Here is a 25021-nt window from a genome sequence, read left to right as displayed (position 1 = left end):
ACTGTGTACAAAACTGTCACTTTTCTTTAAGAAATATCCTGTATACTTCTAATATGCAGAAAGTTTTTCATCATTCTTAGGTTTAAACTAATTTTTCGGTGCAATATGGCCATCTTTCAATAAGTATGCACATTAAAATATTAGGCACAAATTTATTACTAATTTTAAAATTATCTTTTTTACCTTTCTGTAGAAACACATCTAGCTGATCAAGACAAATGTCTTTTAATTCATTTTCTGGCTTATCTTTCTTCACCAAAGCCATCACATATTTTGCTAAAGCAGCTGGATCAGCATCACACCTGTAAGGAAGATCAGTATCAAATAAATTTTATAAACTTATACTATCCATTTAAAAAGGATGGCTATATTCTTTTAACCTTCAAGCTGAAATTCCAGAAATAATCAAAAAAAGGTGTAGTTTACACTTTTTGGTGTAGTTTACACACTATTATATATATGTATATATATATATTTTTTTGGAATAAGAGCTAGGAATAGCTCAAAAATGTGCACCTTGTGTATATTTAATGATCTTAAGAAAAATGGCATAGTTCTCAGAAAACAAGTTAGGCAATGTATGCAGTGCATTCTGTAATTAACAGAAGTGAAAGTTAATTAATAACTAATTATTAAGAAAATTATTAGCTTTCCTGAATGCTCCCCATTTTTTTTTCCTGTTGGTAACGTCACTCAGCTTGTCCCACTGTATAAAATTTAAACAGTCAGATCACCGTAGTCCCCTTTATGAGAGAAAACGCCCTTCCCTTTGCCCTTGATGGTAGTTACATCTTTAAGTAAATCCCAGATCAATAATATGGTGTGATTACTGCCACCTAGTGGTGCATTTATCTGCAGATTCTTAATGCATGAAGAGTTGCAGCTGATAATCTGTCAAGAGTACTGCTTTCTCCTTTTGCCTCTATAAAATGCTGCTGTAAAATCTTCAAATAGGCCTCTGGGGTTGGGAATATTCATAATAACTGCACAATCCTACACCAACCGTTATTGTTATTTGGTTTTTAGGAGCATTAGCAACAAAGGCCATATTGCTCCGGGGATATTCCCTGACCTTTCTGCATCCTCCGTATTTGGTGGTCACAGGCTCGAACCCCGATCTAATCAAGAAGCGTGTGCTACGCACTGCTGCTCCTGCCCACCTGGCTACGGAGGTGCCCCAACCGTTATTAAATGAAATAAATAAATAGCGTTGTGTTATATTAAAATCATAACGATGCAAATAAATGAAATAAATAGAATGATATAATTCCACTGGATAAAACTGATAAAAAGGAAACTGTCTGTACATTAAAATATGAAATTTTAAACTGCAATGAATAAATTACAGTAAACAATGTAGATAAAACACAAGATAATAATACCGATAAAAGCACTAAAACACCGTAGCTTTCAGAGGCATCCGCCTTCTTTTTCAACAGTGAGGTTTATCATATAGCACATCCTTCATATTCATAATAACTGCACAATCCTACACCACCATTATTGTTATTTGGTTTTTAGGAGCATTAGCAACTAAGGCCATATTGCTCCGGAGATATGCGCAATTGCCAACACCCTGTGTGCAGCTGCCACGGTGGAGGTTACATACAGTTGTGTCACAAGTCGAGGACCACATACCAAGGGAATGTACAAGTGGGGTCCTGTATGAGATAAGGTGCCCGGATTGTGGGGAATGTTATGTTGGTGAAACAAAACGTCTGGGGGAGCATATGAACGCGAATTATGGGAAGTCTGCTGTGGCAGAACATTTTTGGGAGGAGCACCATCAAATGTCTCCACACGAAGCTGTTATCGTTGACCGGGCACAGATTTTGGGACCGCAAATGGCTTGAGAACTTGCGGATTTGCTCCTCTGAGAGCAATACCATTAATAGAGACAGGGGAATCCAAATTCATCCCCTCTTCGAGGTGGTGGTTGGACGGGATGAGCAGTTCCGCCTGGCACGCTCCCGAGCCATTTCCAGTTCCAGTGCACATGGGGAGAATACTGCCCATGCTCCTGTAGAAACATGCTGAGAACCGTGAGCCTGCTGATATTTAAGGATGTGCTGTACAATAAACCTCACCGTTGAAAAAGGAAGCGGATGTCTCTGAAAGCTATAGTGTTTTAGCGCTTTTATCGGTTTTATTATCCTGTGTTTTTATCTACATTGTTTACTGTAATTTATTCATTGCAGTTTAAAATTTCATATTTTATTGTACAAACAGTTACCTTTTTATCAGTTTTATCCAGTGGAATTATATCATTCTATTTATTTCATTATTTGCATCATTATTATTTTAATATAACACAACACTATTTATTTTATTTAATAACGGTTGGTGTAGGATTGTGCAGGTATTATGAAAATGCTACTGTAAAGGTCATCCAATAAATCACAAAAGTCTTGCTAGTGTACAAGCAACCAAATCAAGTTCCAGTCAATATCTGGAAAGTTCAAATCCCCAATTATAAGGCAATGTGATTTACTGGCCTGCTATATTTCATTGTATAGTTGTTTTACTCATCACAGTCATTAGGCCTATTACAAAATTCCACTTTCATTTTTGTTTTCTCAGTGCTTATGTCACAACAAACTGACTCAACATTGCACTGGCTTCCCATATCAACTAGACACAACCTTTGATTTCATATGATTTTTAAGTTAAAACATAACCACCCTCCTGCTGTCCTGTCTTTCCTTTCTATATGCATGTACAGTAAACCCCCACTATTCGCGGGGGTTTCGTTCCCGAGAAATTCCGCGAATACCGAAAACGCAAATACTGAGTTATGGCTCCCATTAGTAATAAAGGGGTTCCGTTCCAAAGTATGAAATATATAAGAAAAACTAGTCTAAAATTTTGTCTATGTATGTATTCTAGGTACCTTCATAATATCACTATGTACATAGACAGTACATAGTGAAATGCAAGCATATGGCATCGAAATGAAAATAAGAAACACTTTAATATTAAATGTAATATTTATTAGAAATTTCAAACAAATCTTTCAAACCAGCGCCTTTGCTAACTAAAATAACTTATCCGCCAGTGCTATTACCAGTTTCGCTTAAGTGTTGATAAAGGAGTTTTGCCTTTTCACGAATAATGAGTGAACGTAACGGAATTTTATTTTGAGTTCGGTCTTCTATCCACAGGTTTAAAAGCTTTTCCAATGTTTTTCTAATTTAACATCACGAGTTACAGAACAAATTTTTGAAGCAATTAGCGCTTGTTCACGGACACTATGGCGGATTTTTTCTTCCGATTTCTTGATTGATTGTACCGTTGAATCATTGATTTTATAATGTTTTGCCACTGAGAAGACACTTTCACCATTAGAAATTTTGTCTAATAACTCAATTTTATTCGCCAATGTCATCACCTTCTTTGATAATTTCACATTCACATTTCCATTTTTTGTTATTCGTAGCCATATTTTTGTACGGGTTAGAAAGAACTTGTCCAAATAAAGTCACTTTCTTCCGTTAACACACTCGAAAAAGTCTGTTTTACACTGCAAAATGGTAGATTTATCAATTTTGTAAGCATATCAATTTATAAATTGATAAATTTATTTAATTTTAAAAGCATATAAATTAAAAACAAATGACGAAACCTTCCATGGCAAGCGCATAACACTTACCGAACAAGGATTAGCGAGAAACATCCACGCTCGCGATTTTGTCACCCCCTCTCCCCCCACCCACTGAGCGCTGTTTTGACCGGGAAAGATAATTTTAGCCACGCCCATGTTTTTTATGGCGGAAAATGTTCACGGCGCTTTAAAATTCAATTTTTTTAGGTTTCATTTTATGTTAAATCAGCGACCGCGAATACAGATACCGCGAATAGCGGGGGTTTACTGTACTTCCCATTTTCAAATTCTGCATCCCTTATATCTGAGTGACACCACATTAATATCCCTACAACATCCACATTCAATGACACTTAACCAAAACTTCAAATTCATCAATTTTATTTACTATGCACCTAACATTAGTGTACATAAAAGTATACACAAGGTATGGCAATCAAGTTCCCAGACTGGTGTTGTTGCAGTCATGTCTGATGAATTTGCAAACAAACTGTAGTGGTAAGTTGTAGTTCAAGCTTTCTCCAACAAATAGTGTACAGAGATTGTCCAGTAGGTTATAATGTGTACAACATGATTTTGCAAATGGAGGAATTAACAAATATCAAATTTTGCTTTAAACTGGGAAAGTCTGCAACATAAACATATGAAATGTTGAAAACTTTTTATGGTGATGAAACATGGTCATACCAGTGTTTTTGAATGGTGTAAATCAGTGATGTCCTACCTAGAGCCTGCGGGCCGTATCCGGCCCTCAAACAATTTTTATACGGCCAGCACGGAAAGTGAACTAAAACAGCATTTTAGAGTCGCGCCACTGTACAGGTATGCAAGGCATCAAGCTGGACTGTATCAAACGTGTACACGTACAGTAGTCCACTGCAGTCTTATGTATGTTAAATACAGTTATGTATGTATCAATCTTTTCATATTGTGAAATTCTACTATTTTGATATAACTTGTTCATTGTATTGAATTATTATTAAATTGTACTGAATTAAAAAATCATCCTTAAAAATGTTCCTAAAGAGGAAAGTCAATTTGGAGTGTTGTATTTTTAATCAATGTTGGAATGAAGATTATTTCTTCATTGAGTATGACGAAAAAGCAGTGTTTTCGGTGTGTAAGGAGAATGTCAGTTTTTAAAGAATATAATTTAAAACGACAGTATGATTCCAAGCATAAATCTTATGATCAATATAAAGGAGTGCAGCAAAAAGAAATGTGTTCAAAGTTACAAAACAAATTAAGAAAACAACAAAACACACTAAAAACATATCAGTCAAAAAATTTATCTGCTGCAAGTGCCAGGAGAACCACTAGGTGGCGGTGAACAGTGAGTTATTGAATTCAGTGCTCCGCTAAAATATTCGTGTATAAACCTAAAAGGATTATACACGAATTACATATTGACAGAGAGCTTATGATGACCAGAATCTGGATATAGAGTACACTAAAGGAATCCTGGACAGGTAATATGTTAATATTTAATTTTTAGGCATGCATGCTTCGGTTTTTTGTTGTAATGGACAGTTAGTCTACAGTTGACTCAGCAGCGGAATGCAGCAATAGTCGCTTAAGACAATACGGTGCTTACAAGGTCAAGGACAATGTCACGTGGCAACAAAGTTAGGGATTAAAACCTCCCCACCACAACTGTACTTTTCTTCTATTATTCTCACAGGCAATAAGTTGCTTTGCTGTGAGATATTTTAGGAATCTGTGGCCTTTTGTGTGCCTTAAGGGACAAACTTTAGCTGGAAGACATCTGAAGCGGATATAACTAAACTGCATTTAGTTCGTGTGTTTTCTTTAACCCGCTTAAACCTACACATGGATGACAAACAACTTCCTAATACTGAGGAGTTTCTTCCATCAGTATCTACGGCTGAAAGTTCTGGGTTATTAAATCCACAAGTTGCCCTCAAGGGATCAGATGATTCTGAGTCTTCGCAAGATGAAACTTTTCGTCAGAAATCTCTTTCCACTGAACAGAGGAAATTGAATGGCTCATTGCAGGACTCTGCAACGCAAAAAATACTGGCTAAAAATATACAGTCAGAGTTGGATAGTGATATCGCAAAGGAGGAGTCAACGAATGACAAGTTGGATATAGGCTCCGACGGTGAATTGAACTTACAAACAAAGCTAAATGAAATGGACGCACCTGTCATTCTGGGAACCATATCTAAACTTTATAATGACTTTTCTGGGTTTCTCTCCCAAGAGGGAAACAAGATAACTAAAACAGCTGGTAACATCCTAAGAGAAAAGTGGCACAATTTGGAAACAGTGACAATGTCACTTCTCATTGAAAACAAAAAACTAAAGGCACTTAAATCAAGAGGTACAAAACAGAACAGATCTCCTTGATAGGATTATAAATACCTGCCCAGCCTTTGTGATGAATTGAGATGTGGCCAGATGAGAGAAATCAAAGGATCTGATGGGATCCGAGTTATCGATTCTCAGCTGATAAGGGAGCCAGACCGTCATGTTCAGAACCTAATCATTCTGGGTTACTACCTGCTTCTCCTTTTCCTAGATCATATGCAGACACTGTTCGAATTTCGGTACAAAAGACTGGACAACCGAAAATTAAAACTGATAATGTTATTATTCTTCGAGCTTCAGACACCAGTGGGTGCAAAACAAGTGGTGAAGTTAAAAATCTCGTTACTAAGACCCTCAAGTCTGATCTTAAGACTGTTAAAATTAAGTCCCTACGCATGATACGAAATAAAGGAGTTATTATAGAAACTGCTACCAAGACAGACTTAGAAAATTTATCTGCTTCTGAATCTCTTACTTCGGCTGGCGTCTCTCTCGGTTGCCCTAGCATGGGAAACTCGTCTTTGCTTCTTTACGACATTCCCAAAGATTTAACTAAAGACGAAATAATCGAAAATCTTCATGTGAAAAATTTGGCTGACAATGGATTTTCCTTAGAGGAATGTAAACAGGAAATTGTTCTCAGATTTACTACCCGTGCAAGATTGTCGTCACTTTTGAATTGGGTAATAAGCTTGCCGCCAAGAATGTACAAACGCCTTCTGTCACAAGAAAGGATTTTCTTATCTTGGAGTTCTCACAAATTCCGTTGGTTTACAATTGTAACCAAGTGTTACCTCTGCTTAGGATATGGGCACACTGCACAGTTTTGTTCCCACGAATCCCCTTCGTGCGGTCACTGTGCCTGCAGTGGTCATATTTTCTCTGAGTGCCTTCATAAGGAAGAGGCGGCTTGCTGAGCAAACTGCAAGCGATGTAAACGGGAGTACAGCCATTCTGTAAAGGACAGTGAATGTCCTGAATATAAAAGAGCATTAGAAACCGCAAGAATAAGGACCGCTTATGAGTAATTTGACTCATCACTCTGTACATAATGTAAACAACACTACCTCTCTAAACAGTTCTATGCCAGTTTCGTCTGTGAGGGAGAAAGGCCGTCTGAGGATTATGCAGATAAACGGGCAGCGATCTCGGGCAGTAGCTGACGAGATTAGGCTTTCTGCCGAGACAAATTGTATTGACATTGTCGCTATACAAGAGCCTTATTTTGCACGCGTCCAGTCTGGACACAGTCTAAAATCCTGGGTTACTCGTTAAAAATGATAATAATACAACCCGTTGACCAGAATCCCAAATCTTGTATATTAATTCTTAATGACTCTTTAGACATCACGGTTCTTCATGGATTTTGCACTCAGTTCTCTACCTGCGTTCTTGTCACACACTTCGTAATGAATTTTTACTTAATTTCTCTCTACTGCCCTCCATCGGAGGACTTTAATCACTCTCTTGCTTACCTCGAGACTGTGATAAATACTTTGGGACCTAATAGCAATATATTTATCTCATCGGACGTCAACGCAAAATCAAACTTTTGGCACAGCTCTTCTACAGATGCACGTGGCCTTCTCTTGGAGGACTTCATAATTAATCATTGTGTTTCAATTCACAACAAGCCTAATCACCCTCATACTTTCTCAAGTTATGCAGGAGAATCTAATATAGATATAACGATGACAAACTCTCACTTCGATTTGCGGCTCACTGACTGGACTGTGTATATGGACTGGTGCACCAGTGACCATAGAGTCATCTATTATATGCTTTCCCCTGATTCTGCCGTTCCATCTTCACACACTTTCTCACAGCCAGAATTAATAAGATTTTCCATCAGAAATATTGACTGGAATGCTTTTGACTCTTCCATTCTTCTGGACCTTGATGAACAGAAACTTGCTTCTTTTGAAACCACACCTATTTCTCAACAAGTGAACTATATTCAAAATGCTATAATAAAAGCGTCATATAAGTCTTCTAGGAAAAAGAGGGTTAATCAGAAGACATGTTCATGGTGGACGCAGGAGTTATCCCAGTTAAGAAGGGAAGTTCATTGAGCCCGTAGGTACTACCAAAGGCATAGAGACTGGCCCCAAGCCGACGTTAATCATTTTTACCAGCAGTATTCTTCATTGAAGAAAAGCTACATGAAAGCCATTGCCTCTCGAAAGCGTGAAATGTAGATGAATTTCGTTCACACCTCTGGAAATGCTAACCCTTGGGGTCTTCTATACAAGATTGTAAGAGGAAAAACCTCTGGTTCTAACATATTTGGCTCAATTGTGGCAGACTCCGTGGAAACACTGAACTGGCATGATTCTGCAAATGCAATCTTAGATGCTCTTTTTCCGTTGGATGATACTACCTCAGACTTAGCTGTTCATTCTAAAATCCGATCAGACAATGAATTTTATGTGTCCTCAACAACCACCGAACCTTTTACGTTGGATGAACTGCAGGCTGTCTCCCATAAGGTTAATGTTCAGAAGTGCCCAGGACTAGATCTTATAGAAAACATTTTTATCATCAGAGTCTTGAAATTAAAACCTTACATTCTTCTAAACTTATTCAACAGATGCCTTCAGGAAGAAACTTTTCCGGAAATTTGGAAGGTCGCTCTAGTTAAGTTGATCAGAAAGCCGGATAAGCCTTCTGGAGCGGCTAGATTGTACAGGCCGATCGCTCTGCTGGCTAATTTGGGTAAATTGCTAGAGCGACTAATGGCCATTACATTGAATACCCTACTGGTAGAACAGGATCTGCTTACAAGGAGTCAATATGGGTTCTGTCCCGGATGTTCCTTCGAGGATACTCTTGTGGACTTTGTCTCTTCAGTTCAAAACTCGGTACATAAATATACCCTGGCCGTTTTCATCGACTTCGAGGGCGCCTTCGACTCCCTTTGGTGGGAGAGCGTCCTGGAGCGTCTGTGATCGGCTAGGTGCTCCAACCACCTTAACCTTTTAATCCGTAATTACTTTGCCAATAGAACCATAATAGTCAAGGCTAAACATAGCCAAGTATCAAGATCAGTATCTAGAGGGTGCCCACAGGGCTCTATATTGGGTCCTTTTATATGGAACGTGGTGCTGCAGCAGTGGCTCTCCCGATCTTTTGATAACGTCAAAATAATAGCGTATGCAGATGATCTCACCATCTCGGTAAATGGTAACTCTACGGCCGATTTTGAAACTACTGCAAATTTTGTTCTCCAGGATCTCTACGATTGGACTGTGGCCAATAAGCTTAAAATCAGCTTGTCAAAAACAAAGATGATGATTCTTGGATCAAAGTTGGATATCTCTCGTCCTCCATTGGTCAAGATCAACAACGTTTGTCTCCCCATAGTTAAAGAGTACAAGGTTCTAGGAGTGGTAATTGATTCCAGTCTCAATTTTATTCCTCACTTGACAAACTTATCATCTAAAATACGAAGATTTACTGGTGCAAACGTTAGGGGGTCCCGTGTTGAAGGGGGGCTCTCCAGAAAAACTTTAAGGATTTATTACAATGCAGTTTTCCTTCCTCTAATCACGTATGCTGCCGGTGCATGGTTTCACAGGGCACGGCTCAAACACTTCAAAGCAAAACTCGCCTCATTGCAGAGAACCATCTTGCGGTGTTTAGTTAAGGCATGCAGGACAGTCTCGACGCAAGCTCTGCAAGTACTAGCTGGAACATTACCTTTAGACTTGCAAGTTACTTATAGAGGATTTTTATACAGACTTAAAAAAGCAGATTGAGACCGAATTTCTAGGAATAACCATCAACCTTCAAGATGATGCTAAAAGAGAAAGAAGGAGACTGTGGAACGAGTTAGTTAACATCTGGCAGTCTCGATGGGATACAGCTCCTGTTGGTGCAACAACGAGAAAATTTATACCACAAGTTTCATTTCTCCTTATAAATGTGTTCAATTGTGGTTCTGCATGGACATATTCACGTCCTACCTGTTGACAGAACATGGATTGATGAACCAGAGTCTTTTTAGGTTCAATTTATCACAAACAGACCTCTGTTCATGTGGATCACCAGAGAGTTGGGATCACATCTTATTTCATTGCTCCCTGTATGACGATCTCAGACTTCCTCTTCATGCACTTACTAATTTTCAACCAGGACAGGAGTCGTCTCTGCTTCAAAGCTCGGAGTCATATCTCATTCTTCAGGCTTTCGCTCAAGGCGTATTTTTTCGAAGGCGTTCAGTGTCGACAGATCTCAACAGAATGCAGCACAATGGTCCTGCTGATGCATAGCTGGTTAGATCTCCTTTAATAATATATAAACTCAAATCCTCAAGAAGTGAAAATTTTCCTCAGCCTGCAGACAAAATTAAGTGCTTTCTTCCTTTTTTTTTTTTAGCAGCACCACTTTCCTTCTTTTATGTATTTATTTATTATTATTATTTTTTTTTTATAGCAGCACCACTTTCCTTCTTTTATGTATTTATTTATTTTATTTTATTTTTTTTATAGCAGCACCACTTTCCTTCTTTTATATATTTATTTATTTATTATAATTTCTTTTTTTTTCTTTTTTTTTTTACTAATTTGGCTTTTTTTTTTAGCAGCACCACTAGCTTCTTCCATTTTACTTATTTTTTATTTTTTATTTTATTTTTTTTATTATTTATTTATTTAAATGTTTTATTTTAATAATTTCGGTTCCATATCCAGCACCATGGGTGATCTGTGTCCCCCCCCCTCTGGAATGGGCCCCCAGAGGATCCTGGCCTACCTTCTGACAACATCAGGTGGGTCAGAGTTTCTCTTGAGTACGTGCTTTAGATGGACTGGCCCACCTTGCTGTGGTGTGGACGAGTACCCAGAATCATCTGTCCAGGTGACTGATGCTTCTGGGTAGCCAAGTGGCCAGAACATAACAACAGAACACACACACAGAATACACACAAACATACGTCACACACATATCTGGCCCATTTGTAGTGATACTGTTCTTCACAGAGATACGAGGCGGAGTTAAACAAACGTTCTAGGAGCCGCCCTTTACATATACACATGTCCACATGCTGCAAGTGCCAATTATCAAGTTGCACTTTTGATCGCTTTTGAAAGTCAGCCATTCAGTGATGGTGAATTTGTTAAAAGTCGTGGAAGAAATTTGTCTGGAGAAACAAACAATGATACAAGATGTTGGTTTGTCTTGGCAAACTAATTATGCAAAGAGTAGAAGATATTGGAAAGAATCTGTTCGGACAACTTTTGGAAAACATAAAATAAATGAAATATTTTAGTGTGGCACTGAATGACAGTACTGATGTAAATGACACAGCCCAACCCCTTATTTCATATGTGGTATTAATGATAATTTTGTACCAGTTGAAGATTTGGCTGCTCTACATGGAACTACAGGTGAAAATCTTTTTGAAAATGTTTGCCAATCTATTGAAAAGTTAGGATTAATTGAAGGCCACCGTAGCCTAGTGGTCAGGCGCGCGGGTGCAGAAGTACACGTGCCTTGAGTGACTGCTGAATATGGTGCTGTTTCTTGTATTCTGTCCATCTTGTGAACTCCTCTGACCGTTTGGTCGTCCCAGAGTATAAACAGAAAATTTATTTATTTATTAAATATTAAAAACCTGGTGGGAGTCATAACTGACGGTGCAAAAAATGATTGGTAAAAATGTTGGGCTTATGGGTAGAATAACCGAGAAAATATCGGATCTGAACCTCCGATTGGAATTCATGCTTTGTGCATCAAGAAGCTCTCTGTGGGAGATTATCTCCAACACATTATGAATGTGGATATTTCAACTGTAAATTTTATAAGATCACATGGCCTTAATCACCCTATGTTTGAACAGTTTCAGAAATTGAAGCTGAATACGAAGATGTAATTTTACACAGTGCAGTGAGATGGCTTAATTGTGGCAAAGTGCTATAGTGTTTCTTTAAACTGCATCATGAAATTGATATTTTTATGACAGAAAAAGGGAAAACAAACAACTGTAAAATGTGGAGTGGCTGTTTGATCCGGCAATTCTTACGGACATTTCTATTCATTTAAATGCTCTAAATTTAAAACCACAAGGGAAAGGAAAATTGGTCTCTGATTTGTATTGTGACATCAAATCATTTCAGAATAAGTTATTACAGGCAACCCCAATATAACATGGGGTTGCCTGTAATAACACTTCTACAACACGGTTTCGCTCTAACACGATTGATAAATTGCAGAAATCCCTGCACAAGGATTTCTGCAATTTCCTTGGTGAAGGGAATGAAGGGATCCTCTTACCAGGAGAGGCTTAAGTTCTGCAAATTGCAGTGGCTGGAGACTAGGCACCTGCGCGGTGATCTGATTGAAGTATATAAGGCCTTGAATGGGTTGAGCACGCTGAATTCTGATGGGATCCTTCCACTTGTTCAAATTACGAACCTAAGGGGGCATAAATTCAAATTAAGAAAAGACAAATGAAGAATAGATGTGCGGAAATTTGCCTTTAGCCAGCGGGTGGCTAATTGCTGGAACAAACTTCCATCTGTCGTTGTGGAAGTTGATAGGTTAAATAAATTTAAGGAGGAACTGGACAGGCATTTGGAGGGAATGCTGTGATTTTTTTTTTTTTTTGGCTGATGCTGCATAAGCTCATACACTTGCTTTCTTGCATCACATGCCACTACTACTACAACACGGTACTTATATAACACGGTTTCACTCTAACACAGAATTTTCAGTAAACCTCACATAACACGGTATTTTTGAGCTTTTGTACGGGGAAAACTCTGCTATTATGTTGGATGTCATTTTTCAACGTTTCCACTCTTTTTGAATCCCCACTGTTGACTCGCTAGTCAAAAAAAAAAAATTGAGAAATCTGTGTATTTTATTTTGTTGGGAAATTCCCGTGTTACGTTCTGTGCTATGGAACTTATGGAAAAATCTAGATTTCAAAGTTTTATTACTATTGGATAGCACACCAGGCCATCCAAAAAACATAAGTCATCCAAACGTTGAAGATATGTTCCTACCGCCACAGTTGTACTGGCTTAATACAACTTCTTTCATTCAGGCACTATTGACCTTTAAAACTCATTCCATCAGAAAATCATTACAATGGATTTTGGAAAAAATTGATTCTCAATCTATTAAGGTAATGGATAGGATACATGGAACATTTCTCAATTGTGGACTGTATCAGAATCATAGCTTTATCGCTGAAAGTAGTAAAACCATCAACTTTAAATGCGTGTAGAAAAATGTGTGGCCAGAGTCAGTTCATTCGATCAGAAATATGATCGAACGGGCAGAAAATGGAATCGGTGCAATGGTAGAACTTGCTACATCGGTAGGAGGGGAAGATTTTGATGATATGACTACTGAAGCCCTCGTGGGTAGCACAGTTCATAGAATCGCCCTCCTCCCCACACCAGCTGGAAAAGACCCGAGTTCGCATCCCATCAACGAAAGGAGGAATTTTTATGGGTCTTTTTCACAACATGGCTTTGTTAGTCAGGCTCAGGCAGCATGGTTTTTTTTCTCTCGGAAACTCAGGTTTTTCGTCCAGCCAAACAGAAAATCGACCTCAGGACACACAATTTAGACAATATACACAGAGTAACACAGCCTTAGTCGCCGATGCTCCTAAAAAAATAAAAAAAGATATGATTACTGAAGACGTTCAAGGATTACTGGTAGAAAAAGAAGCCAGCATAGCTTCTTTGAAACAGCAGATTTGATGCAAATGGCATCAGAGGTAAAATCAAATAAATTCAGATGATATCCCAAATGAAAATTCTAAACTTCCAAATTTTACACTAAAAAAGCATAGGGGAAGGCATAAGGTTAGCCGAGCAATTAGAATCTCATTTTTTGAACACAGATTCTTGAATGAAAGGAGCCCAAAGTTCAAAAGGGAGCTTCAAAAATGCTTAGTTCCATTCGATGAAATTCACAAAGATTTATCAAGAAAAAAGCAAACAAACCCAGATTACTGATTTTTTAAAGAGAGCAGAAGGTACACAAAATCTAGAATGGTGTAATTTTGTTAACATTTTGTTAAGGAAATAGTGTATTTTTGTCATCTTTTGGAACATAATCCCCCTTTTTGTACTTTTTCTTAGTCCCATATAACACAGTTTTGCACAACACGACATTTTACAGGAACCTAATAACCGTGTTATATGAGGGTTACTTGTATTTAAGTCCCATATTAATCAGGCCTCCGTAGCCGAGTGGTCAGGAGCGGGAGTGCAGTAGCACACGCTCTTTGAGTAGACCGGGATTCAAGCCCCTGATTGCTAAATACAGTCAATCTGCCAACCCGCAGTGGACCAGCGTGGCAGATTATGGTCCATTTCCCTCAGCATGAATTGTTGAGGAGGTTTCCATCCTGCAGTGGGTTGATAATGGCTGCAGTTTATCTTTTTTTTTTTTTTTTTTATTAAGCAAGGTAATTTAGTTCACTTTGAATGTTGTACCGAGCTAATAGAGAAACACATATTTCCAAAGAATCTTTGCCTGTCGTTATTACAATTAGTTTTTATAAGATCCCATGAAAAAGACAAAAGGTTGTTTGAGAATCCATTCACTTCTAAGGCTGAAAACTACAATCCAAGCTTATTGATCTTAAAACAAAACAAAAAAAAAAAAATGGTTAAAAAATAAGCATATGGACCAAGAAAGTAAACTACTTGATTTTTCTACAAGAATGTAGAAAAAAGAGAATAGAAAATGCAAGAAAATTTCTTGAATTTTCTATTCTCTCATCTGATAATTTTCCGCTAATAAAAGAAATGCCATGAAAATGGCTACTTTGTTCGGATCAATGTAAGTTTGCATGCAAACTTTTTCATTCTTGAAATCAAATAAATATTTAAAAAGAAACAATAACAGATGAGAATCTTCATTCCTAATGAAAATTGGCTTCAAATTTTGAACAATTATCTAAAAACATCCAGCCTCAAATCATTATATTTATTTATTCACCTTAATATTGAAAACCAGTGATCCTTTTCAGGTTGTAAAATTTTCTAAAGTGAGCATTTAAAAGCAAAAATAAGGTATTTTTTTAAATAACAAAAGTATTTTTTAAAAAACTAAAGTGAGTCATATTTTTATGATTTTAATTAAATCTAAAAAATAAATCAGTGACATAGATTTGTTGCACATAAAGGTGTTGGAAATTTCCATTTTTTTATATATAGCCTGAAAATAAAAAACCGTAACATGAAAATAGAAATTTCCTTTTACATGTAACAAGATATGGAAAATGTAACACACTAATTTTCTCTAATCACTCAGTGCAGCCTGCAAAACAAATCTATCTTTGAATATGGCCCTGTATGGAAAAAAGGTTGGAACACCATTGGTGTAAATGTTTCAAAGATAGAAGTCAGGATGTTTACAAAGACAAAAGAAGGCAACATTTGTCAACCTCTCAAAATGAGGGCAGAGTTGCAAAAGTTCATGAAATTATGGCAAGGAATCATCGTCTGACCCTAAGAATGATGGCTGATGAGTTGGTATAAATAAGATGATTCATCAAATTCTGCATGAAGAGTTTGGGAAAAGGAAGGTCTGAGATGCTTGGAATACCGTGTCCAAGGATAGAGATGAGATGCTTGGAATACCGTGTCCAAGGATAGAGATAATATAAAATTATTGATGAAAAAGTTGACTGTATTGTAGACAGTTTCTTTAAGCCAGCAAGTTGTCAGTTACTAGCATAAGTTACCTGTATGGGTAGCTGAGGTTAATAGATGGGAGAAGTTTAAAGATCAGCTCAGCAGGTGCCTACATGAGGAAGGAAATGTTTATTTTCTTTTTTTTTTTATTTATTTTTTTGGCTGGTGCAGCAAAAGAATGTGGTTTCCTTAAACTATATGACTAATTAGTATTAATAGTAAAATGCAAAGATTTGAATTTTCACTGCAGCAACTAACAGTGCTAGGCATCAGTATATTATGTCTGTGAACTGCGTATTCTTGGAGTAGTTTGCTTGATGAAAATCCTGCGACTCTTCTCCAAGATCAACTACTTCAGCCAAATATTTCACCAATCTGGAGAAGAATAAAACTCAGGACTTTCTCACAAAGTATGAAAGAACGGTAATCATATCCAGCATGATAGCAGTGAGAATGTGCTAAAATGCACAATACATATGATGCTGCTTTTTTTTTTTTTATCTGGTAAGTGCTCCTCTTCATCTAATATGCCTTTGGTGTTATTAGTATCAGTAGTATTAGTATCTGGCATATGATTATTATTAGTATCTGGCATATGATGCAAGAAAGCAAGCTAATAAGACTTCAGCAAAAAAAAAAAAAAAAACTTTCCCTTAAATAATTTGTCTAGTTCTTTATTGAATTTATTCACTAACCACAACCACAGAAGTTTGTTCCATCAATCAACCACCTACTTGCCTCTGCACATCTATCCTGCAACCATCCTTCCTCAATTTGAATTATGTCCCCTCACATGAGCAATCTAAGCAAAAGGAAGAATGCCATCAGAATTGAGACTGCTCAATCTATTCAAAGCCTTAAACACCTCAATCAGATCATCTTGCAGTTGCCTAGTCCAGTGGTCTCCAAAGTTGGGTGTGCATGCCCCTAGGAGTGCACGAGATAATCCGTAATAAATCAAAATTAATTATGAAAACTTTAGTTTTTCAAAATGTAATTGAAAATAAAAAATTTTTTTAATACTTCAATATGCGGTTTTGTTTGATCATGCCGTCGGTTTCGCCCCTATCCGAAATGAAACAGCCGTGTGCTGCGAGTATACCTTACATCCTTGTTTAACTTACTGAACAAATATAGATCAAGCAAACAATCAAACAAAAATGTGATTTTAAATATAATTCCTTCCATGTAAATGATTTATAAATAAAAAAAATATTAAACTTGTATATTTAATTTTTTATTCTGGGATGCATGCTAGTCCTTTTCATGATAGTCTATAAGCCTTCTACTCTTCTTACCTCAAGTTCAAGCAGCATTAATTTTCTCTGGAACAATTTCTTGGAAAAATTTTGGAAAGCCTGAAAATCTTCCTCAGTCTTAATTAATTGGGCCTCATTGCCCTCACAGTCAGGTGAGCAAGATTTGGACTAGCAAATAAAAATTCATTTCTGAGATCTAGGTACTCATGACAATAATATAAAACATAACTCTGTGTCTCCAGAGCCGACCGGGCTAGCCAGGTGGGTAAAGTGCCTCCGTGGCAACCCAAAGGTCGCAGGTTCAAATCCCGCCTCGGGCTTGGATCAAAGTAAAATGCAAAATCTTTGGGAGGTGCATTATGGCCACAGAAGCTGATGCGCCAGCAACTAACAAAAAAAAAAAAAAAAAGTCTCCAGAGCCGTGCGCAGTGACACTGCGACCCTTCTGAAATGCCCAGCTGATTCAGCTTTGCTAAAAATGTTGATTAGGCACAGACCATTTTTCTGATGGAATATCAACAACAGAGGGAAAGAACCTACGAGTTATTTCACCTTTATTTGAGTTAGCCCATCTATGATTCCAAAGAGTCATTAAGATAGCTAAGATTCGCTTATGTTTACTTCGTAAGATCAGTGGCTCCTTGTGCCACTTTGGTCTTATTTCATATGGCTCATTGTGCCATATGCTTGTCATGTAGTTCCTTGTGCCTCAATTTATATTTCTGTATATCATATGAAGGTGTATAATACATATATGTATATAGCGGAGTTGCCAGTTTCTGGCTAGGGTCCACTTGCTAATAAAAATGGGGGGGGGGGGAAATGTATATCATTGACAAAACCTCATGAGCTGTCCTGGCAGCACAATTACCTCCAGGTCTTTCCCATTTTCCACTACCCTGAGCATAGAATCACACAGTTGGAATGTTAATCTGGGATTACTGCTACCCATATACAGTACTTTGCATTTTTCAATATTAAACAACTGCCATTTCTCAGCCCAGCTGCCTAATTTTTCTAAATCTTGTTGAAGTAGCATACCTTGATTAATGTCATTAACCAACTTGGCAACCTTTGTATCATCTACAAACTTAGCCTGATATATCTTTATCAATATCATTAATAAATATAAAAAACAACAATAGGCCCAGCAATGAACCCTGCAAATACATTAGTCCATGAAGAGCAGCGTCCATTAATAACCACACTGACTTCTCCCACTCAACCATCCCTTTATGCATAGCAGTAACTTGCCCTTAATGCCACACGGCTCCAATTTATATAGAAGTCTTTTATGTGCAACAGTATAAAAAGCTTTCCTTAGATCCACATATACGATATCAAAGTTATTCTTTGCATCTCGTTCCTTAGTTACTGCATCATAGTAATCTGACTCGTCAGACAAGACTGCCCCTTAACAAATCCATACTGTGACTGCAGTTTAACTGCATTCCTGTCTAGATGGTCCTGCACTACTTCTTTAACTAGTGACTCCATTATTTTCCCCGGAATAGAAGCTGACGTAACAGGTCTGTAATTACTTGTGTCACCTTTTGATCCCTCTTTGTGAACTGGGCATACATTTGCATATCTGCATTCCATAAGGACCTTTCCTGAATCCAAAGATGTTCTCATAATTAAGACATAATTAACTCCTTTGCTGCCTCTCTTAATAACTGGATAGATCCCATCCACCCCAGGTACCTTTTTATGTTTAGCTTCAGCAATTTCCCTTCCACTTTCCTCTCAGTTATGACAAAATCATTTAGCAAACTCTTTGAAGCTTGAAAAACATCTGGCATCTCCTTCCATAAAGAATTCTTCACGTGTGAACATAGAGGCAAAATACCTATTCAGTTTGTCAGCAACCTGAGCAGAGTCATCACTAATTAGACCATTAAGATTATTATTATATTTAATACCACTCTTATACCACTTTAAATGAATAAATATTTTACTAACTATTCACCTAAACTACTATACAGTAAGGTAATGTTTCCAGTATCTTATTGTTACCCATCATCAGACCATGCTGTTGGGGGAACAAAAATAGAAAGGATTACAAATTTGAATACAATTACCAATATTACAATTCTGAATATTATGATTTACAATTGCCATAATTACAATTTGCAAATAAACAATTCTAAGTTTGGATATTATTAGATTATGATGATTATTAGATTAGATTCATACCTGCTGACAGACTCCTCTGGTCTATGCTCCCAGAAACCTGATGTGCATACAGGCAAGAGGTACTACCAGCAGTTAATTTATAGGTAAGGGATTAGTATCTCAGGGGCTCACATCTGGTGAGTTTGGGCTTGGCACACCCAGGATCCTGAGCTGGATATCATCATCCTTCTCTTTCTTGGTGATTCCCTTCTACTTTTCTCTCTCTCTCAGGGTAACTCGGGGAATTTTTTTTTTTTTTTTTTTTTTTTGGCTGGTGCAGCATAAGCCTCAGGCTTCCTTGCACCATATAGCTAATAATAATAATAATAATTCCAATAACCAATCGAATTGTGCTAGGTTTTCAATCCTGGAACCTGGATTCTTGTGAAGTGGAATCCTGAGGTGACCTTTGCTCTCCTATTCTGGTTTTCTATCCTAGATCTGGGGTGCTTATGTAGTGGAATCCTAAGGTGACCTTTGCTCTGCTACTCTGGACATCAGGTTTTGGTGTGTAGGCTGGTTCTGGTGGTCTGGAAGGAGTTGTATGTGGGCTACTCTTCCAGATGACTGGCTTGTTTTCTTTTCCTGATTCCGTATTTCTTCTTCTATTTTCTGATTAAAAAGATGAAAATATTGCTGGTTGAACTTGACTCCCTGTTTTTGATTGATTACTGAGGCTCCAAACATTTTTATGAGGAAGGCTTCTTTGAATTTCCTTCTGTTGTGTTGCCAGTCTATAGAAAGGATTCTCGTGTTCTTGAAATCCCAAGTGTCACCACACTGGAAAGCATAGAAGGCTGTGTCGGACTTTAGAACTCTACCATACTGTACATCTTTTTTGTGATCTTTGATTCTGCATTGTAGACATCTGTATGACCCACCTATATATGTGTCCCCCACACCTACAGTTATAGGTAGGATAGGATATAGACAGGTATCATAATTGTAGTTGTAATATTGGTAAGTGTATTCAAATTTGTAACTCTTTCTATTTTTGTTCCCCCAACAGCACAGTCTGATGATGGGTATCAGTAAGATAACTAAAACATTACCTTAATGTATAGTAGTTTAGGCGAATAGCTTAATACACAATATTATTAATTTCACGTGATGTACAATTGGTAACAAATATAATAATAATCTTAATGGAAAACAACCAACAATATCCTTCCCTAACTATATTAAACCAATTAGACCATTGATATCAAGCAGACCAATGTGATTAGAATAAATATGGATATACGTGACAACATGAACAATCACAAATGCATCCTCCATTTCAGAATATTAAATATTCATGTCTATTCTGAAAATTATACTGCAAATGGATATTTAACCAATCAATAACTAAACTTAATACAGGATACAAGATAATGGGTTAAATAACCTGTATTCTGCAAAATAACTGGTCCTTCAGAATGTGAATTGTGATGAATATTCATCTATTGTATTATAATGCAGGAAGGTAAAATTCAGTATTCTATAGAAAAGCCATATTTTTGCTTCTTTACAAGTTTCATACAATCACTCTTCTGTACTTTTTTTATGAAACTCCCAAACATGATAACTACTAGAACCTATAGTATTACAGTCAAACTTCCTTTAATGGACACCTCTCTAAAGTGGGCACCCCTTGCTGTCCTTTTTTGATTTTTTAACCTCTCTGAAGCAGACAGATTTTTCAAGGGTGGCATTTCGGATGAACACATTCATTGCTGATAACACACAATATGCATTTTCATGGGGCTTCATTTAGCCACGAAGGCAAGAGAACGCCAAGGTCATTAGAGTAACAGTGACACTAATTAGACTTCTGAAACCATAGATTATTTATAAAGCAGATTGCAGAATGTGTTGTTAATACACCTACTACTGCTGATATGCAATTTACAAACTTTGTTTTGACTGTCTAAAGCAGTTCACTGGCGTGTGCATCACATAGCAAGGTAATAAATTTGTAAATCTGAGAGACATGTTGCTGAGAGAGAAAGGAGAAAGTTTTAAGTGTGAGTGTGAGAATACAGTTATAATACAGTACTGGAAAATCAATTCCTTAGGGAAAAAAAAAAAATGTTAACACCCTACAAATGGGCTCTAATGCATGCATGCATTTGTAGAATCCTCTACAAATGCATGCTACATTAATAAAACTGTCAGTCAAACTTAATAGGACACTTTCAAACCACTCCGTAGTCTATCACCGCTAAACAAATAATATATATAGATCTATATAGATCTCTAAAATTAAAAAAAATGATTCACAAATATGGCGTTACCATCTATTCTTTAAGGCTCAGTTTTGTTTCCTCAGAGTGTGTGTGGTTGTTACAATATTGTAGTAAATTTCAAGTTGACAGAATCTGGATGATTGCGAAATTCGGTGCAGAGTTCTAGGGGAAAAAAGAATTTACATACTCATACTATACTACAGTATAGTATGAGTATATAAAAAGAATGAATATTCTAGAAGAGAAAAGTGTGGGTTCGTAAGTTATCTGATTAAAGATGTGGGTTCGTAAGTTCAGCAGCAGTAATTATTAAAAATCAAGAAACTTTTTCAACACAGTGGTGGGAAAATGGAAAGCAGTATACTACACATTTTCTCGTGGCAAAAGGTGCTTTAGTGGATAAGTTTACTTTTGAGTAGTTAGTCAGGTACTCAGTCAAAACATTCCTAACTCTGTTGGCACCATTGACTTTAAATGCATTCAATAACTGGTTAGGTAAGTTCCATAGATGTTATGATATTTCCTTCAAAGCAATTTGTGGGAAGTCTACTGATGTTAATTTGGAAACTTACTGAGTAGGAATAAAAGGCTGCCATCATACTTGTTGCATACTTACCAGAAAACATATTTAATACTGATGAAACGTGTATTTTTTTTTTATGCAGTTCTGTATAAAACAATGTGCCTTAGAGGGGAGACGTGCTGGAGGTAAAATGGCAAAGGAGCATCTAACTGTGCTTTTGTGTACAAGCATGCCAGGCACTCATGAAATAGTTTTGCCTCTTGTTATAGGCAAATCTATGAAAGCAAGGTGTTTTAAAGGTTTGGATTAAGTAAACTATGTACAATGGAAATGAAAAAATAAGGCTTGGATGGCTAGGGAGATAATGACAGAATGGCTGATCCAGTTGTATAAAAGAATAATTTAGCAGAATATAAAAGTTATTTTACTTCTTAACAATGCACATCTCATCCACACATTAAATTGAATAATGTTAAAACTGTTTTTAACTCCCAATGTCACATCCACTTCTCAACCACTAGATCAAGGAATAACTGCATACTTTAAGGTTAAATATCGACAAATGTTCTTAAATACCCGATTTCAAAACTTGATTAAAAAAAAAAAGTTTAAAACTTTGCAAATGTACAGACATACTATAAGCTATAATCTGGATTATTGCAACATGGAATAGTGAGCCACTCAACAATTAAAAACTGCTTCCACAAAGCAGGATTTGATTTGATGTGATGGTGACTGCAAATGCAGCTGATGCATCTGTACTCATTTCTATGGACACTAGGAAATTCTTCACTGAGCAGTGATATATATGTTCCTGTAGAATCTAATGTAATGGTAGAAGGCTTATTTGTTTGAGCTTTATGGCACAAGGGCTATATGGCTATAATGTGCCTGTGGTGGAAGGCATGAACACTGAAGTAAAAGACATTGTAAATGAATTTATGAACAATGAAAAACTTATGGAAGAAGAGAAAGATGAAGTATCTGAAAAAGGATGAACAACAGGCAAATTAAAAAATATATACTGATGCATTAGATTTCCTAAACACATTAAAAGAATTCTATGTGAACAAAAATGATGAATAGGGAATAAAACTAGTGAGCGATCTAATTATCCACAATGAAAATGAAATTTTCAAAGTTACTCTAAACAAAGCAATTTATATTCATTTTTTTTATTAAAAGTTAATGTTTTATAATAACACAAATAAAAGTTTGTTAATTTTTTGCATTATTTATTATTATTAGCTATATGGTGCAAGGAAGCCTGAGGCTTATGCCACACCAGCCAAAAAAAAAAAAAAATAAAATTCCCAAGTTACCCTGAGAAGTAGAAGGGAATCACCAAGAAAGAGGATGATGATATCCAGCTCAGGACCCTGGGTGTGCCAAGCCCATACTCACCAGATGTGAGTCCCCTATTAAAAATTAATTGAAATGCAAATGTACAGTAAAGTGTGTTAGTTGTCTGACGGCACCAGGGGTTCCCCCCCATCTCCGCACACAAATGTACAATGATAAGCAATAAAAAAAAAAAAGTGTGTTAAGTAACCAGTTATAGTGAATTTCATTTTTTCAAATTATTGAAACTGGCCACATGTACACTGACCTCAGCAAAGCAGACACCTCCGAATAGCAGACATTTTCTTCTGCCACTTAAGAGAGGTTTCACTATAGTACCATGTAAGGGTTGAAGGCTGAGATGACAAAGATAGATGTTGAGATTAGCCTTGAATTTCTTTAGATTGTAGTTTTTGGGAAATACATGTAAAGGAAGGCTGTTCCAGAAAGCAGATGGGATAAACAAGGAAGAGGAAAGGTTGGTTCTGGAGTCGGACATCTGAATCTGGAGTCGGACATCAAATAGATGCTAACTGCAAGCAGCAGCAAATGTGTGGACTAGATCAGAATAGTGGAGAAATAACAGATACCAATTGAGAACAGTGCCCATGTAAGTACCTATTAGAAAAAGGAACAGAAACAAAATATCTAAGAGACAGAGTGGAGACATTTTCTAAGTGATGGGTCATCAATTAACCTGGCACATCTTTTAAATGGAGTCAAGAAGCGTGAAAGGTTTTGGGGCACCACCCTGGAAATGGGAACAACATGACATGAAGGGTAGATCTGAGGTTTGAACAAGTCATTGCTTAGAAGAAAAGTAACAATGAGAAAAAAAATACAACCCCCCCCCCCACTTTTTTGGATGCAGATGGAGCAATATTTGAGATGCGCTTATGCCCAAGAGAAATTGGAAAAGTCATTTAATCCCTAATAGATCTGTGTCATTGAAGATAAGCATGGGGGGGAGTAAACTTTTTTGTGAGAAATAGGACGAAACAGTTTTTTTATAAGGATTGAAATTAGTTTACTTCACCTCCATTAGAGAATTACCTGGAGTTCAGCATTTAAGGAATTGGTGATGGATATTCAAAAACGTAAGATGTTTATACAGGGCAGGGTTTCTAAAACTGGAAGGTGGAATGTAACGTGTTATCATCGACAAAACTACAGAGGATTTCCAGTCAGTGGCAGGTCTTTACAAAATAGGGAAAGAGTGCAAGAAAGAAATGAACCTTGGAGCTGTTGTTGTTGTTGTTATTTGGTTTTTAGGAGCATTAGCAACTAAGGCCATATTGCTCCGGGATATGCGGTGGTCATTCCCTGACCTTTCCGCATCCTCCGTATTTGGTGGTGACGGGCTTGAACCCCGGTCTAATCAAGAAGCGTGTGCTACGCACTGCTGCTCCTTCCCACCTGGCTAGGGAGGCGCCGAACCTTGGAGCACATAATGATAGTGGTGAAATTAGAAGACTCATCTACCATTCATCTGATTAATCGAATGCAAAAAAGCAATCAGCAGGCCATAAGATGAGAGCTTATTTAGAAGAGCTTTATGCCAACTTCACTTGAGAGTTTCACCAAACTCTCAAGTGAATTTGTCCACAGATGGGTAAACATAAGCCAATATATCAACACAAACAATCCCTAATAGCAATCATTAATCAGGAGGAAGGTTTCGAGATAGCTTAATGGAATTCTCCATTATTATGGAAAGAGTAGAGGTAAGTGCGAAGGAAGGGTGATAATTGAAAGGAAGCATTTGTCTCACATATCTTAGAAACTGGCTGAATATGAGCAAATTTCCAAGCAAAAGGACACCACCATAGAAGAAGAATGAAACAAGCTCAGAAGCACAGGTGCTGAGAACAGGTAGAGAAATGCCATCAGGACCTGGATCT

The 25021-nt window shown here is 37.1% G+C and overlaps 1 protein-coding gene across 2 annotated transcripts in view; it reads right to left on the bottom strand.

The window, feature by feature from the left end:
- Nucleotides 1-25021, bottom strand: part of swm (Zinc finger protein swm) — a 370487-nt gene that overhangs the window by 323344 nt on the left and 22122 nt on the right. For both annotated transcript variants that reach the window (XM_090372448.1, XM_090372445.1), the window contains exon 2: nt 184-302. In XM_090372448.1, coding sequence (XP_090228574.1) covers nt 184-302 — 119 coding nt within the window. The remainder of the gene's footprint in view (nt 1-183; nt 303-25021) is intronic.

Source organism: Mastigoproctus giganteus, chromosome 1 (genome assembly GCF_048544385.1).
Source record: "Mastigoproctus giganteus isolate SK-2022 chromosome 1, ASM4854438v1, whole genome shotgun sequence".
Classification (NCBI taxonomy): Eukaryota; Metazoa; Arthropoda; class Arachnida; order Uropygi; family Thelyphonidae; genus Mastigoproctus; species Mastigoproctus giganteus.
Note: the sequence above shows the minus strand (reverse complement) of the source record. Positions and strands in the feature narration are given on the sequence as shown.